Raw genomic sequence first — 16,879 nt, 5'->3', positions numbered from 1 at the left:
CCACGGGGGTGATGAGGAGCAGAAGCCATGCTAGGCTTCTGTCCTGCTCTTGCTGCAGTCTGGGGCATCACCATTGTAACGTGGTATAGTCATCCCACTCAAATCCTCTGCTTCCCATATCACTCCTGTAGGACAGGTGCTCAGGGCAGGACACTGCTCTGAGCTGCATAGAACAGCAGTCCTCAGTCTGCAGAAGCTGCTTTATCCAGCAGGCATAGAAAAACCTCTCCTTTCCATACCAACAGCTCTACAGCCCGAGTGGTCATGGCATCACTTCAGGCTGTCCCAAATGCTGCTTAAGAGATGAGATTGTGCTGCAAGGTTGCTGAGGCTAGTTTTATGATTGGGGTGGATCTGTAGTCTTAACTGGGTATCAGTGACATATTATAGCTGGTTCTATGTTTATTTACATGGAGCTGGATTATTTTCCCAAGCTTGGCCGATTCTTCACTGTGGAGCAACACTGAAGGCCCTCAAGGCAGCAAAGGCTGGGGAATGGAAGGGTTCAGGTTTTCAGCAGCTGCCTGTGGGAGACTGACTTGATTTCTCACAAGAGAAATGGTGCTGCCTTGGCAATGCTTGATTTGATGTTTCAGGTAACAGTGCATGATTTTTTCATACAGTGCAGAGGTGTTGCTTTGAAGCCCAGACTGGAGTCGTAGTTCAGATCCGTGGCACTTTGCATAATGTGCACCAGGCTAAGCCGAGCCACGTCCATGTTGCTGGGCACGGTGTCCTTGCTGCATGCCTAAGTTGCTTAAACGTGCTTGGATAGCAATGTAAGTGCAGTTTAGAGATCAGTCTTTGTTGGTCTCTCCTCTACAAAACTTAACAAAATCTTATTTTTCTAGTGCCAAACAGAATGATGTTTAAGAGGAACATGTGTTTGCCTTATTCTTTTCTTCTCCCCCTCAGGACAGTGTGGGTGTTCCAAGCTCCCAGAAGCCAGGACAGCGAAATGCTGGACTGTCAAACGATGAGACGTCACGGCTCTATGTGAAGAAAACGATTGTGGTGGGCAACGTCTCCAAGTTAGTATCCAGGGCTTTGTGGTGACCTTCATTTCAGGATCGAGCATGTTTAAGAGGTTAAAGCTAGGAGACAAATAAATTGTTGGGCTGTGGCATCGTGAGGTGTTGCCCTGGAATGGCTGTACCTAAGGCTGCCCTCCCTGAGCGGTTTGGCTGCAGAGAGAGGTGTTCTAATAGTTCATATGTTTGGAAGTTTTAAGGTCTGTTTCTAGGGGAGCCTTTTGGCTTTGCTGTCCAGTTAGAAATTCCATATTTTCCCATGAAAGTTTTGAAAAACAGGTTGTCTTAATTGCCATTTCAGTGTGCCCGTAGGGGTAATGTTTGTAACAACAAAAAGAACAAAGCCAACCTCCCTCCACCCCCAAAAAATCCAACCCGAGCTCACGTACTTATCAGAATGAGAAAAGTTTTATGAACATAGAATGCAGACTGAAGAAATTATTTTATTTTTATTTTTTTTCCCCAAAGAATTAAAGGCAAGTGAACAACCAGATAAAAAAAGAAAGGCGAGTCAGGTTCCTTGCTGGTCGGTCTCTCCAATTGCACAGCAATTGCTAATTGGCTGATGAGACTTAATGTTAGAATTGTGTCTTGAAAATCTACCTAGTTCTGGGACTAGAATCAGATATGGATTTTTAAAAATGTGTAAGAATAATTTAATAATATTTTAATATTTATGACAGCAGAGTTGCTGATGTTCTGGAACTTCTTGTTAGCTCACAAAAGGGATTTGATGGCAGTACAGTATTAAAATTAAGCTTTCTTAATGAAGCATGTTTTTAACTGGATGAATTTCATATGGCAGCTGTTCACTAGAATCAACAGGAAATATTGGAGGTGTGGAGTATGTGGAAGGGTCTCTCTTTTTTTTCTGAAGAAGTTCTGTGCAGAACTGAACTGTCAGAATGTAGAATAAGGGGCAGAGGTGCACAGAGACAAGGAACACATGGGCATTTTACTTCCCCTATTTTTTTTTGCCTGATCTTTACCAAAATACTTTCATCCATTTTAGATTTTTGTATTGTGTATGTTTGCATTGCCAGGTACATTCCCCCTGACAAGAGAGAAGAAAACGATCAGTCGACGCATAAATGGATGGTGTATGTTCGAGGCTCTCGGAGAGAACCCAGCATCAATCATTTTGTCAAGAAAGTTTGGTTCTTCCTACATCCCAGTTACAAACCTAATGATCTGGTGGAAGTAAGGTAATAAGGAGTTCTTTCTGCTGTTACTCCGGACTTAGATTTGCCAAACTTACACTGCCATGCTCCCTAAAAAGACAGAACTTTCCCTTCTTCTCCTGATTCTTCTCTTTCATTTCTCACTCAGACCTCAACTTGTCTTGATTTGCTTTCAGAATAACTGTAAAAATGGATCAGTCAGTTTTTGCATTAAAAAATGCCAAATGCTTGTTGGGTTTCCCTAGTGCCAAAAGCGTTGATCAGTTTCGTTTCACGTTATCCCTGTGAGGTGGTGTACCTGTGTGTTGCGCTGTCTGCTGCACAGGTTGTGCTTGTCAAGGAGGTGTTCTCTGCCTGCCTACCAGCAGTGTGGGAAAGAAAGAGAACTCTTAGAAAGCTGTATGACCTGTAGTTTTCATGCCAAATACACGTATGTTATTAAGTTTTGTCTCTTTCCGAAGTATTTCTCTGCCATAGGCAAATCCATGGCATTGACTTCGTGTTCTGAAGAGCCAGAATCCCATCAGTATAACAATGTTGGTGCTGCAGAAATAGGACAGCTTCTCTGTCCTCTCCCATGCTCTAGTCAGAATTGTGATCTGTGGAGGTCAGCAAGCTCAGTCTGTGTTCACTAACGCAGGAAAATGCCCTGTCTTTCATTCTTGTTGCTTTGGACAAGACAGTGAGAGGATACCTTCAGACTACTTTGTGTTTTTGTGAAGAAATTGCCCTCCTAAGGGTGGTTAGCTGCCTGCCCAGAGGAAAATGGCAGTCAGCCTGGCTGCAGGACTGCAGCTTAATGCTGGCAGAATAGGGAGCTGCCTTTCAGTCAGCCTCAGACTTATCTGAGCTGAGAAGTGTTGGAAGGGCTCAGTAATGATTCTGAGAAGGTGATATTGAGCACCATGAAAACAAGCTCCTTTATAGTTCTGGTATAACGTACTAAATTACACTTGACTGTTATCTTTTTGTGCCTTTCTCAGTTTCCAGCATCTAAAGTCAGTGCTGTTTCTCTTCTATTTTAATCTCCTCTAGTGAATTGATTTCTTCTCGTCACTTAGTCCCACTCATTTCAATGAACATTCTTGTTCTGGACTGAAAACAGCACTTAAACCTCTTGTTTCATTGCATTACAAAACCAAATATATTAAAAAAGAAGTCATGGTGAATTCCTCTTCTTTTCAGATTGGAGAATGACACTGGTGGAGTTAGCTTTTCCTTGCAATCCACACGTTGTTTAATTGGCTTTAGATAAGAGTATGTCTTTTCCCTGCTAGATAGGGAACAGAAGGAAGAGATTGCAAAATGTTACATAGAAAACTCAGCTTGCAGCAGTGTGGTAGGAACTGACTAGGATTGTTTTGTTTGTTTTCAAAACAAATATATTTTTACTTGTTGTTACACAGCCTTCATTTAATGTTTGTGTTCACTGTTCTTTCATCCACCCATTACGGCATCTTCTTCTCCGTCCTCTTGTGCAAAATAAAAGTTGGTTTTCAGCTGTGTACAGAAATGAGAATTTGTGGTTGGATTGCATTCTCTCTGGTGAATAGCAGGCCTGAAGGTAGCTTCAGCTGTCAATTAGACAAGCAGACTTTGGCTTTCTGAGAAAGAGGGTTTTGGAGACTGAGCCCACTGTGCATGCATCTTGTGAACCTTTGTTTGCAGAGAACCGCCGTTCCACCTGACCAGGAGAGGCTGGGGAGAATTCCCTGTGAGAGTCCAGATACACTTCAAGGATAGCCAGAACAAGAGGATTGATATCATACACAATTTGAAGGTATTTGTCCTGTATGCTTCAGAGAAAGGCAGTTAAATGAGCTCCTCCATATTCTCTAATGTCTGCTTGCATGTATGTGCATGTTCTGCTTCCCTCTGTGTTAGTGTCCTGCTGATTCTCTTTGAACTGGAGAATCAGAAGAGATCCAGGAAGGCCTCTCACCGTGCCTGTACTAGAGGCCATGCTGTAGCCAAGAAGCCCAGCTTTGCAGTACCACAATGTTTACCTATTGGTTCCCTCCAGTATGAGATTTTTAGCATACTCTCACTGGCTTTAGCCTGACAGGTTGTTGCAGGGCCATCTGTTTTTGGTAAAGTAATTGCTGTGTCTTTTCTGTTCCTTCTGCACTTGCATGTGTCAGCCACACATTCTGTCTGTTGCTGGAGTAGGCAGGGAGAGGCAGGGATTCCTGTCCACTCTTTGTTTCTAGTCATTCACCTGCCCTATGACATTCAGAAGGATTTGCAGTGTGCAGCAGTTCTGCAAAAGTAGGCCATTGCTTTTGTTTTACTTGTAATTAGCAGTGCCTGGCATTAGAGGCATTAAGTCCTGAGCTTGTTTATTTTGACATGAGCTGCACGATTAGTTTCAATTAAACCCTACCTGCAATGATGAATTTTTTGCTGCTGTAAATTCCTTGTTCTAGCCATGTATTTGAGTTTTTTTTCTTATTATTATTTACTCACACTGATCTTGAGAATAGAAAAGGATGCTCCTCAAAGGTTACCCTTAGATTGAAAGGCTTGTCTTCCAACAAATGCCACTTCACTCAGCTTTTCTGCTCCCTCTTAATGACAGTGCAGGCCTTGGGTCGTGGTTGGCTGCTTTGTAGAAGGGAGTCCTTAGCGTGTGTATTTCTGACCCTGTGGATTAAAAAAAGAATGTATTTCTGCTCAACTACTGTAGTTCCAATTCCTTTCAAACCATTTTGCTGCAATTTACAGTGCTCTGTATTGCTTTCTCCTTGTTAATGTGAGCCTCTTGCATTGTTTCCCCAGTTGGACAGGACCTACACCGGCCTGCAGACACTGGGTGCAGAAACGGTGAGTAGGGTGGGTGTAATGCCCATCCCCCTTAAGGATGTTTAGAAAGAAAAAAGATGCAAGGGACTAAGCATAGAGCCAGACTCATCTGTTTTCACATCGTCTGGAATGGAGATTCTGATCTGTTGTGAAGGTGAAGTGCTTGTGACACCCTGTACAATGTGATAGTCATTTTTCCATTTCTAGTTCAGGGAAAAGAATTTAACATGTACTACACCTAGACGTCTTGTTTCTTTGTGAGGCCTCTGATAGCAGATGTCTTACTTTCCTTTCTGATGTGCTGCAGATCTTGTACATCAGGAATTTAAATTTAAGATTTTGCCTAGCTGTCCTGCTGAAATCTTGCAGTAGCTTAAGTACAGCTCCTGCCTGAGCCACCTTTCACTACCTTTGTGAAAAATCAACTCTTAAAGCTTTAAATAAAATAAATGAATAACTCAGTCTGTTATATTCCTAAAGATCTTCTATTATTTTTCCCTTGCACTGTAGCGAGTGAAAAATTCTTATTGTGAAACTATATTATTTCAGCTTTTCAGTCTGGAAAAGACATTAGTATGACGTAACATAAATCTAAAAACATTTTTAAAGAGTATACAATGTTGTAGGGTTTTTTTAAAGACCTTACCAAAAAGACAGGAGGCAGGCTGAGCTCTGTACTGGCCCCAGGGGATTGCCTGGAGATGGGCTCTGTGCTCTCACAGTGTTTGCTGTTTCCCTGTGGACACTGTTTTACCAGAGCAGTGTAGTGATGTGGGAGCAGGTGCTCCTGGACCTCTGGGAAGCCTTGCTGAGATGAAATGAGAGTTTTGTGCAGAGCTGGGGGGGAGGAAGAGTTAGGATTCCAGATGTTATAAAGTAACTGCAGTGAAAATGGAGGGCCTGGCTGTTTTTGCCCTCTTTACCTAACTACCAAATTCTGTTGTCACTGGTTTCTCCATTTTCTGGAAGGTGGTGGATGTGGAGCTACACAGACATTCCCTTGGCGAGGAGTATCTCTTCTCCCAGTCTTCAGAATCAGACCTTTCTGATGCTCCAGCATCTTTACCACTGCCATTGAGTATCCCAGCACCAGTTAAAGCTTCTTCACCAATTAAACAGCTGCGGGACTCCAGCCCCGATGCTTCTGGGGACAAAGGTAAAGCAAATGGGTATTGGTGAGATTTGAGTTCTTGGAGCTTTGTCTCTTCTGGATACCTTCTCTTAGTAGTTTTCTTGGCTTAAAGGGTGTTCCCTGCTCCTTGCTTGCCCCAGATGGTTATTTTATTAATGTACAAGGAAAACATAATTCAGAAATTGTAATTGTTTGATTTTGTTTTGTTTTTCAATCTTTATTTTGCTGAGTGAGCTCTGTTTTGCTTAAATTAGTGAATATAGAGAGCATTGCAGTGCATGCAGTTGGAAGAAGGCTGTTGAATGGAATGTGTACCTTTGCATGCTGTTTTCAGAGAGCTGTTAGGTTTCTGAATGTTCTGCAGACCGTGTTGTTTGATAGCCTAGTGGTGTGTTCAGTTATTTATGAGAGGAGCTTTTGGAAGAAAAAAAATCTCTAATGTAACTGAGGTATTGAAAGTACAGAGGAAAAAAGATGTGTACATTTGCCTGAGGGATGGCATCTGCACGTCAGGCTCTTCTCACCTTCCCCTGTAAGATCTGGCAGTGCAGTGCCCCTGCAGTGCATCAGCAGTTGATGTTGAAGCATCGTGTGAATTGCCTGAAGCAAGCTAGGTGCTGGCCTGCTGGACACGCTTATTTTGTGAAATAGGAAAAACTGTGTCTCTGTTAGCAGTTAACTTATTTTTCTGAAACATACAGTGTTAAGATAGACCTCAGTCCTCTGGGCTGGGAAAAAAAGGGAGTCTTTGGTGGCTTACGTGTGTTGGTATGAGAAATGTACTGGAAACAGCAACTTTATATTTCAAAAGGATTGAATGCAGCATGGTTTAATTCCTCTCATGATTTGTCCTGATTCCTGTGTTAAAGAGATGGCTGCAGTGCTAAGCTGAATGATGTGGTTTCTGCCATTGTCATGGCTCAGCAAGAGGAATGTCTGCTGTTTAAGTGCAGTGTTTTCTCATGGTGGCACAGCCAAAAAGAAGTGGTAAAGGAACCAAACATTAAATGCACAGGCTTTTATCAAAACATGATGACATGCAGTAGCTCTAGAGGAGGGATGAGGTCAACTTGCCTCTTTCTTATGCTGACTGACAGTAGCTTCTCTCATCAGGTTAACTGATCTCCTTCCACCTCAGGTAAGACAGATTCGTTAACCCAGGTCATATGCAGTAGTTGGTCTCCTTGTGCTCTTATCCCAGTGAGCATACTGAGAGGTTTCCTGTGAAGGAGGTTCTGCCCTGTGTCTGTGTGGAACCCCAGCTGCAGCCGTGGAACTACCAGACTACCATCAGCTTTTGGTCAGTGGAGGGGCCTTTCCAAAAAACCATGTCCGCACTGTCTGATGACCTCCCAAAGCTGTGATAGCATTTTATTCTTTGATTCAGAGACAGATCCACCAGACTTCTACAGGAGGAGATCCCTTACCACCCTGTCTCCCTTTTCAGCACCTCCCACCAGCTGCTGTCTCCTCCTTTCCTTCCTTTGAGAGTGTATTTGTCGTATCTTAGTTTTGTTTGTGTAGAGAAGCACAGTAAGGCATTGGACCTCTCAGCCTAAGAATTATTTTTCTTCTTTTCCCTGTTTTAATCAGGATTCCCTGGGAATGCTGAAACCGAAAGACATGCCACGTTTTATTCCCTGCCATCTTCAATAGAACGGACTCCCACCAAATTAGCCACACAGAAAGTTCCCTTTGGCTCTCATGGAAATTCAGCCTTTCAGCCCATTGCAGCTAGCTGTAAAATAGTGCCTCAAGGTCAGATTCCAAGCCCTGCAGAGTCTCCAGGAAAATCCTTCCAGCCTATCACCATGAGTTGCAAGATTGTATCAGGTGAATGTTAGTTTACATATCTGAGTGCTTCACCCTGGAAAATTAGAGATGGAACCAGTTGGACTTGTTTTGTGTCCTTTCCCTGCCTGCTTGTGTCTGAACATCAGGCAGTAGGAAGCTAGGATGAGGAGCTAAACACACTTAGTAAAATTCAAGGAAGAAAAAGAAAAGTGTGAAATGCTTCAGGTCAGATTGAAAGCAGGATGAGAGCTTTTATCTCCCTGATAATGAATGATTTTAGGTATGAGAAATCGCAGTCTTTAACTGGACTGCTACCCACAGAAAGGCCCAGGCAAGGGCACTTCTGTGTAGGCTGTTTGTATGTGGGAAGAAGTCATTCTTCTCCCTCCATCTTCCAGATAACAGGCATGGATTAAAAAGAACTTAGTTCTGATTATTGGGCAAAGAATTTTCAACTGTGTTTGCTCAAATGATCCATCTTGTACTTATGATATCTCCTCAAACGGAGAGACTTTGGTCTTCCTCTTCTGGAAGTGCACCCTCTAGATTGAATTTCCAGCTTGCTGCAGTGAGTAATAGGGTGCTGTTTTGATAACTTCTGAACCAGTGGTGGCCAAGGTGCTGATAATTTACTTAGCTGATAGAGCCTTTCCTGCTTGGGCATGATGCCATCAACTGGAAGATAATTTTCATCAGAAAGTTTTAATGTGCAGATCTGAAGGTGAGAGATGACCTGCTTCATCCCTTCATCCTCTCTAATCTGAATGTCAGAAAATGAAGCACCAGCTATTGCTATATGTTTTCTGATGATCTGTTCCCATTTAATTATCCTCAAGTATCAATATGTTTGTTTTTAAATTTCAGTATTTTTCTGTGACATCTTTTAAGTAGTAGTGATTTATATTTGAACCAATGCCACATGCTTTCTTCTTTCTCAATAAGCTCTACTACTAATCTTCCAATAAGCTCTACTACTAATCATCTTCCACTAATTCTTTTTCTGAGTCTGTACAGAAAGCAAGAAGTATAGTGCATTCTATCTTTCTTAATATCCTTGGATTATTCTCTGTTGGTTTTTGCTATTTAAATGTTTCTCTAAGCATTTCTCCAAGGCTCTGCTGTCTGCTGAGAAGCATCACCCTTCCAGGTTCCAGCAGCAGCTTATAAGACATAGGGATTATTTGTGCTCCATTTTATTAGTCAATCGCTGCCAAGAAAGCAGATTTACAAGCAGTTTGAAGTTGAGTGTACTTGCTGCCATCTTACGCTTTCTTGCCTGTCCTTTTCTCTGCATTTCTTGTTTATCCCTTGTGCATCTGTTTTTCTTCTGCTTTTCTCTCCTGCCCCTCTTACACAGAAGTTGCACATGTTTGCCTTCAAGGGCATCTCCTGTCATGAGAGCAGTGAAGAGACAAGATTGGCTTGGTCTGCCTGATGGCTGCTGCTTTGCACAGCCTTTTTTACACAAACTGCTTGGTCCTTGGCTCTGGATGCCTGCACTATGGGCTCCTTGAAGGAGAGCTCAGTTCTCTTCCTTTATTTTCTTGGGAGGACTGGACTTAATAGTGAGAATGATGTTAACCCACCTCAGAATTCAAGGATGGACTTGGTGGCATCCTAAGATCCCTCTGAACCCTGTTTGGCTTGATAGTCAAAGAATGCCCAGGGTAGGTGTGAGCTCTCATGCTTTACACTCCTTTAACTTTCATTTTATATTCTCTCTCCTCTCCAAGCCCTGTGATCTGGCTTAGTCTTGGAAATGCATCCTCAAAGACATTCCTTCTCTAATCCTTTGTTAACGCACTACTACTGCTGTATTTTTGTGTTCTTACAACATTGATGAGATAGAAGCATTGGACTTTTTTTCTGAAGGTTCTCCAATATCGACCCCTAGTCCATCTCCGCTACCTCGTACCCCAACCTCCACTCCGGTGCACATGAAGCAAGGCTCTGCTAGCTCAGTCCTTAACAATCCGTATGTTATTGTGGACAAGCCTGGACAGATGGTTGGAGCAGCAGCCACAAGCACAGGTGTGTAGTGTGACCACAGAAGGCAGAGTGACATGTTCTAGTTTATTCTCCCTTTCAGATGACTAGAGCAAAAGTGGTATTTCAGTCCGGGAAGCTGGAAAAGTACTCAGCAAAGAGGGAGAGAGCGTTGTTTTGCTGAAGCATCCTGTAACGTGGCTGGGAGTATGTCAGAGTTCAGTGTGATTTTATTTAGGAAACAGCACAGAGTGTAGAAGTTCTTCACAACCAAAAAGGAAAAGAGAAAAGGTAGTACAGGTTGTGGTGAGTAGAGATTTAAACAGTGCAAAAGGTGGTTGGGTAAGAACTGTATCTTGGGTGTGGGCAAAGAACATGGGGAGTGTGCAGCAGCTTGCAGGTCTAGTTGTAAGTCTGGCAGAGGAGAGGTGGTCTGTGTAATCAACAGACATTGTGACTGGTGGTCAGGAGCTGCTGTCTGTTTCAGTGCACACTTGTTTTGTGTAGGTGCTTGCTTACTGGTGTCAGGATAGTTTTCAGAACCATGTGTTGAACTGCAGTGTCCCTGTAAGGCAAAATGTTCTTTGGGCATGGCTGGAAAATGTCAGAAGATCCCTTAACACTTTTGATAAGACAGCTGCCGCACTGTGTCCATTGTAATTTCTTCACAGCAGGGATTAGTAGGGAAAACACAGTAGTTGCTGAATGTTTTAAGTATGTTCTTGGGGCTTCTTGGCAATGTTGCTCTCACCAGTAGGGTTTTTCTTTTGCTGCTGCTTTTTCCTGTTTCTTCCCTACCTCCAGTCTGACTCTGTTCTGTATGCATGGTTTGTCATGGTTTGAGTAACTGTATGTTCTCCTAGTAGAGAATTTTATATGAAGAATAGGATCTGTAGAAGCACCAGAGTGTATGATATGTGCAAGTCTGAATGCCAGTGAAAGTGCAGTTTCCCACTACATCAGTGTGATCTAAGTACAGACTGGCCTGAAAAAACTGCCTGCTGCCTCTTCCTTCCCTTGTGCTCCTGCCATTTCACTCTGCCCTTCACAAACCAAATCAGATTGGTGCCAGAGCTGAAAATCAATGCCCTCCTCTCCCCATATCTTTTGTTGTTGGACACAGACCCTGTGTGGAACAAGGGGAATGTGGAACTGGTTTTCTGGCAGCAGTGACTAGGTAGGATTGAGTAGAAAGTGATACTACAGACAAAATCATTGGGTTATTTTCCATAAAACTTATGATCATATTTAAGAGGGTAACATCTGAAGCTTTATGTTTTGTGAAAGCCAGCCTTTACGTATCCCATTGTTTTGAGAAATAGCTGCATAGGTTTTAAATTTAGGTGCAGATTGTAATGCAGCTGTGTGAGAGACTGACCCTGTGTACAGACTGTGGCTTTGGCATCTCTGAAACAAAAGAAGCTACAAAATCAGGCTAGCAGCAGTAACCAAACTACTTCAGGGCATCAGCAGTGGTTTGTATACAATGCTGGTAATACAGGGCAAGTTTGTCACTGGCCTTTACACCCAGACCCCCCGTGTGCATCAGGCAGCAGGGGGCTGCTGTGGCACATCTTTATAGGAGCAGACCCAGGAACCTGTCTTCATCCCTCACTTCCAGTTCTTCATCTTCTCTCCCTTCCTGTGGTTACTCCACACACCATGTCCCTTCTTTTCTAGCTTTCCTTTTTCCTTCCATGCCAGCTTCCTCCAGACCTTCTCAGTGCCCTGTCAAAGGCTAGAGCAAGTTCAGAGGGTTTCTGGGTGGTGGGAGAGGGAGCTACATTTGTGGCAGCAAATTCTAACTTGGGAGCTCGTTTACTGTTCTAATTTCTTGTAGTACAGCTGTAGCCAGTATGCCCAGTCATATGGGAGCTACCTTCCAATTTGCAACAGACAGCTCTGGGTGGAGAGAAAGCTGTGTGGGCTGCAGACCCTCCACGTGGAAGCTGTGCAGTGGCTGGCCTCCTGGAGCTGCAGAACCACATGGGGTTTGGGTCCAACTGAAGGAAAGTAGAAATGGGGAAACTCTTCCAATACTGAAAAATAGTCTTTTTCATTCCATGCAGGTGATGAGACAAGGACCTAGTATATCTGTAATGAAAATGAGTTTGTTTTGTGCCCATGCCAACACCCACTGATGTCCCTCATTATGTGTACCTCATGGACGATAGAGAGTTGAGATGAAATGCCACCTTTCTGGTTAGGAAGGTGTCACGTGTTGAGTGGCACCACTCCCTGCCCTCACCTGAAGTCTGCCTTGTTTCCTGACACACAGGGAGCCCCACTGGGAAGCTGACCAGCGTTTGTCAGGCCTCTCACGGGGCCGGGTCTCCGGTACCGAAGAGCCACGGGAGCAGCTTTGTGACCTCAGCTGTCAAGGTAATGTTCTTATTGGGGCATTCTTCCTATCAAGGGTACAGCTTTCAAAAGGTCTCACCTGTCAAAAGAGCTCTTTTATTAGCAGACTAGGATCTGTTTCACTCTGTTAATGACAATATATGATTAAGCCAGAGGTGCCTACTTCAGAACCTCTATTTGGTTTATTATTTTATGCAGCAACTGTTCCTAGCAGTCTGAAAACAGGTAATTTCCTGGCTTTAAAACTGCCTACGTGTAGAAAAATACCCATGCAAATAGCAGAGTAACTGAAGGTGTAACTGGTGATGAATAGGGTTCATATTCTGATCTGCAAAGCTCAAGTGGTACAGAGTTCATCTATCTCAGGTAAAACTTCTCCCACGTCTTGTACAGGGAAAGGTATTTCTGGCAGGCAAGCAGTGGCAGTGAGGCTCTATCTGAAAGCAGCTGGTGGGTGTGCTGCTGCTGCAGGTGGAAGCTCTTCCCTGTCTTCACAATGCATTAAGCTGGATGTGGAGGGGAAGGTTTTCCAGTCAGCTTGCGGAAAGCAAATTGTTTCACATTTGGAACTGAAATGCTTCCCACATCTGTGAAGAAAATGTGTTGAACATTGCTCTCTGAAGGAATTAGCTTGGAGCACTTTAAATGTCAGGTGCTGGCTGTCTGTTCAGCTTCCGAGAGCCTATCTGTCAGCTGGATTTTACTTAACTATTAAAAATCATTTGTTTTACACTGTTTTGGGGCTGTTATTTTTTGTAAGGTTTTAAATGAGTCAGAGTGGGCATGGATCAGTGTAACAGTTGAGTTCTGTTGGATTCAGTTAAAATCTGAAGGTATTTTAAAAAATAATCTTAACTCTTTAAACAGATGTATTTGATTTATCTATATATGTCTTGTGGTTAGTGGAAAGTTGTCAGTTTCTGGTTTCTTTAAGGGGGGATGTCTGGTAGTTCAGTGTGATGTTACAGGTGGTGTTTCACTTAATGCTGTTTATCTCTTCACTGCATGCTAGTTTCCTCTATGTTTTTTTTTTTATTATTATTTTTTTGTAATGACTTATGCCTGTGTTTCTTCAGTCACTTTACAATGCCTGAAATGCATGCTGCTCTTGGAAGGGCTAGCTGTGCCTCTAACCTTGTCTTCACACCTCCTCCTGTGGTTTGCTCTTGTTCCCTGTGTAGCTGCACAACTGATCTGGTTGAAAGCTCATCTGTTCTCATCTGTATGCGTTGGCACAAGGAGGTCAGGGCTTGAGGGCCTTTTGGTCATGTTCCAACCCAAGGATGGGCTCAATGATCATGAAACCACAGCCTGAGAGTTCGCACTGATTCTAAAATAGTACAATTAATTTAATTAAACAGAATATAACTATGTCATAAAAGTACATTTGACTCTCTACAGCCACAGATTCAAGAATGAAAGGTGCACCATTTTGCAGGTGTGGAAATATGGTTTATTCCATTGGGTACCCCCACTGTTAGTGCAGTTCGTGACTGGAAAGACTGTGCTGTCATGATCTGAGATAATTTCAAACTGAACTTTTTTCCCCCTCCATGGCTTGTTTCTTCTTGGTTACTCATCTCTGAGGTTGTGCCACAGAACTGTAGAATGGTTGAGTTCAGCAGGGTCCTCTGGAGATCATCTGCCCATCTCCCCTGCCCAGGTTGCTCAGGAACATGTCCAGTTGGGTATTGAGTATCTCCAAGGCTGAAGAGTCCACAAGCTCTCTAGGCAACCTGTTCATGAGTTCATTCACTACTTTTAAGATAAAAAAAAAAAGGTTACATTTAAACAAAATGTCTTCTGTTTTAGTTTGTGCTCATTGATTCTTGTCTTTCATAGTGTACTATTGAATGTTGTCTGGCTCAGTCATCTTCACATCCTCCCATCGGGTATTTGTGTCCATTGATGAGAAGCCCACTCAGACTTCTCTTCTCAAGGCTAACATATGCCAGCCATTACCCTGCCTCAGCGTTACAGCTCAGAAATGCTTTGTATACAAAGAAGTTGATGGGGGACCTGTTCTTTTCTTTCATTTGTGTATGATGTGTTAAGAAACAGTTACTACTGTTGGAGGTGCAAATTGACAAAGTTTGCTTCATATGTTGTATTAAGTGTGCTACACTCTTGTTACTCTTGATTGATTTTTGGAAATGTTTTTTTTTGTACAGGTAATTTGGAATTGCCCAAATTGTCTATACCACCCACTATTAGCAGTCTCTTGTTTTATTGCTTGTGTTGGGCATTTCACCAATCTTTGTGCCACATCTTCCTATTTGCAGCAGGAGGATTCCCTCTTTGCCACCATGCCACCTCTTTGTCCCATTGGGAGTCATTCCAAGGTGCAAAGTCCCAAATCAGTCACTGGAGGACTTGGAGCTTTTACAAAGGTATTCCTCTTGGCTTTTGTGCCTGGACAAGGAGCCTGGTATTACCATTTCATGCTGACTTGTGCCACAAACCATATAACTTCCAGTGCATGTAGAGCTTACTGGAACCATTGTGTCTTGCTGCCAGGAACTCTCTAGCGCATCTCAAGAGATGAATCTTAATTTCTTTTTCTGTGGCTCAGCTTTCATCATCTCCTTCATCCTTTCTTCCTTTGAGTCACTGTTGTATTGAAGCTGATATTTTTAAAGACATTATTTGGTGAGAGGCAGTATGAGCAAGCAGTAGTAGATCTGTCTATTCTTACATTTAAGTACAAGGCTCTTACATAACAGTTTCTTACAGAACGCTGTGGTGATTTCTGAGTGTCAGATTTTGCCATTCGTGAGTACATTTCCTTACAAGTTGCCATCCTGGATTTAAGGTTTCCAGTAATACTGGGTGATCCAACTAAAAGGTGAAAGAGTGCTTCCTACTAGTTACAGAACCCCCAGCAGTCTGGAGGGGAACACCTGCCAGTCCAACAGCCTTTCTTAAGTTGCTGATCACGGTGACAAGATTTATGGCTCGTCCAAGATAACCATGTTGAAATGTACACAAGAGAATAATATCTATAACCAGTGCAATATCTATGTCTGATTACAATGTCTACAGCTATAATAACTCTGGAAGATAGAAAAAAAAGACATGTTTTGGGCAGGAAGGTGCTTAGATATTTGAAACATTATAGTGTTCTGTCTCCTTACTGAAATGCAGGATCCCATTAGTAGGACTCGTAGTTGTAATATGACTGTCTGATTCTTTAATTTCTGTGAGCATCTTTCAGATTTGGAATGCTGTCTTAAGTACAGATCCCCTCATGTGCTTGTGTTTTGGGAATAGCCCTCACCTTAGGCTGGGAGGTGAGTTAGAGTTCACCTGGGAGGTGAGTTAGGCGTGTGAGAACCACATCTGAATTACTGTTGTGTGCCTGTTCTTGCAGACAGGCTGTTCCAGAAATGGCTCCCAGTGATTTAGTTGTTTGCTTTTTGTTTGGTTTCTGTTTTGTGTCAACTTTATTATTTTCTTTAAAAGGTGATAATAAAACAGGAGCCAGGAGAGCTGCCCCAGCAACCCCAGGTATCAGCAGCAGGGACGAGCACGCAGACTTCTGTGCAGCAGTATGTCACTGTAAAAGGAAGCCACATGTTAGCCTTGTCACCGCAGAAGCCAGCTGTGAGCACAAGCGAGGGGGCAGCGCAGTCCAAGGTATGAGGCATTTGGGCATCTTTGGTTGGCAGTAAGCCTTCTGTCTTGCTGTTTCCTTGTAACACTTCATGCTTCTCCTGGGGCTGCAGGGTTGGTTGTGCCTTGGGCACAGGCAGCTGCACCCTCGGTAGCACTGAGTAGCTCACACTGCGCTTACCTCTTGCCCTTGCAAAGGGAACAGCATCCACAGGCACTATAGCATTTCACTGCTTGCAGAAAACGTCTGTAAATACCTAAGGAACGGGAGGCAAAGGGATGAGGCTGAACTCTTCTCTGCAGTGTGTGGTGATAGGACGAGGGGAAATGGCCACAAACTGAAGCATGGGAAGTTCTGCACCAATGTGTGTGGGAACTTCTTCACAGTGCAGTGACAGCACTGGAGCTGCACACAGAGGTGGTGGAGTCTCCTTCTCTGGAGACATTCAAGACCTGCCTGGACCTCTTACCTGTGCAACCTGGGCTGGGAGCTGCTTTGGCAGGGGGTTGGACTCGATGATCTCTGGAGGTCCCTTCCAACCACTACAGTTCTGTGATTGTGTGATTTTCCACCCCTCTCTGGCCCTTTGCAGCAGTGAGGAGAAGGCTTGTTCTGAACTGAATCCTGACAACCCAGAAAGTTGGCTGTTGTTATCAGCTTTTGCTGAAACACATCCAGGTCTCTCCATAAAAGGAAGTAAATTCTTCCCTTGGACAGCAGGCCTGTAGGAAAAAAAGAGAGCAAGACAAACAGAGTAGGGGTGAAGGCTGGTCCAGGGCTAGTTTAAGGTGGAAACAGCCCTATGCAAGTGGTTACAGAACTGACCTGACAGAAGTGATGTAGCTTCTCAGGAGATGTAGTAAATGTGCAGTGGCAGGATGGCAGGCATGTCAGAATTTCTCTCCTTTCGTGCCTGTTTTTGCTGTGGAGATCGTGAAATCATGTGCTGACCACAGTGAACTATGAATGGAGGGTTGAA

General features: G+C 43.4%; 1 protein-coding gene across 4 annotated transcripts in view; it reads left to right on the top strand.

The window, feature by feature from the left end:
- Positions 1-16,879, top strand: part of YEATS2 (YEATS domain containing 2) — a 42,727-nt gene that overhangs the window by 6,304 nt on the left and 19,544 nt on the right. For 2 of the 4 annotated variants that reach the window (XM_065747934.1, XM_065747938.1), the window contains exons 5-14: positions 916-1,031; positions 2,075-2,236; positions 3,881-3,992; positions 4,991-5,035; positions 5,984-6,170; positions 7,740-7,979; positions 9,813-9,971; positions 12,205-12,308; positions 14,570-14,677; positions 15,750-15,923. In XM_065747934.1, the coding sequence (XP_065604006.1) occupies positions 916-1,031; positions 2,075-2,236; positions 3,881-3,992; positions 4,991-5,035; positions 5,984-6,170; positions 7,740-7,979; positions 9,813-9,971; positions 12,205-12,308; positions 14,570-14,677; positions 15,750-15,923 (1,407 nt within the window). The remainder of the gene's footprint in view (positions 1-915; positions 1,032-2,074; positions 2,237-3,880; positions 3,993-4,990; positions 5,036-5,983; positions 6,171-7,739; positions 7,980-9,812; positions 9,972-12,204; positions 12,309-14,569; positions 14,678-15,749; positions 15,924-16,879) is intronic. The other 2 variants (XM_065747935.1, XM_065747937.1) reach the window with 2 other exon arrangements.

This window comes from Cyrtonyx montezumae, unplaced genomic scaffold, assembly GCF_038088225.1.
Source record: "Cyrtonyx montezumae isolate F1298 unplaced genomic scaffold, pur_monq_1.0 scaffold_5, whole genome shotgun sequence".
NCBI classification, from domain to species: Eukaryota; Metazoa; Chordata; class Aves; order Galliformes; family Odontophoridae; genus Cyrtonyx; species Cyrtonyx montezumae.
The sequence above is the reverse complement of the archived record's forward strand: the minus strand, read 5'-3'. Positions and strand labels throughout refer to the sequence as shown.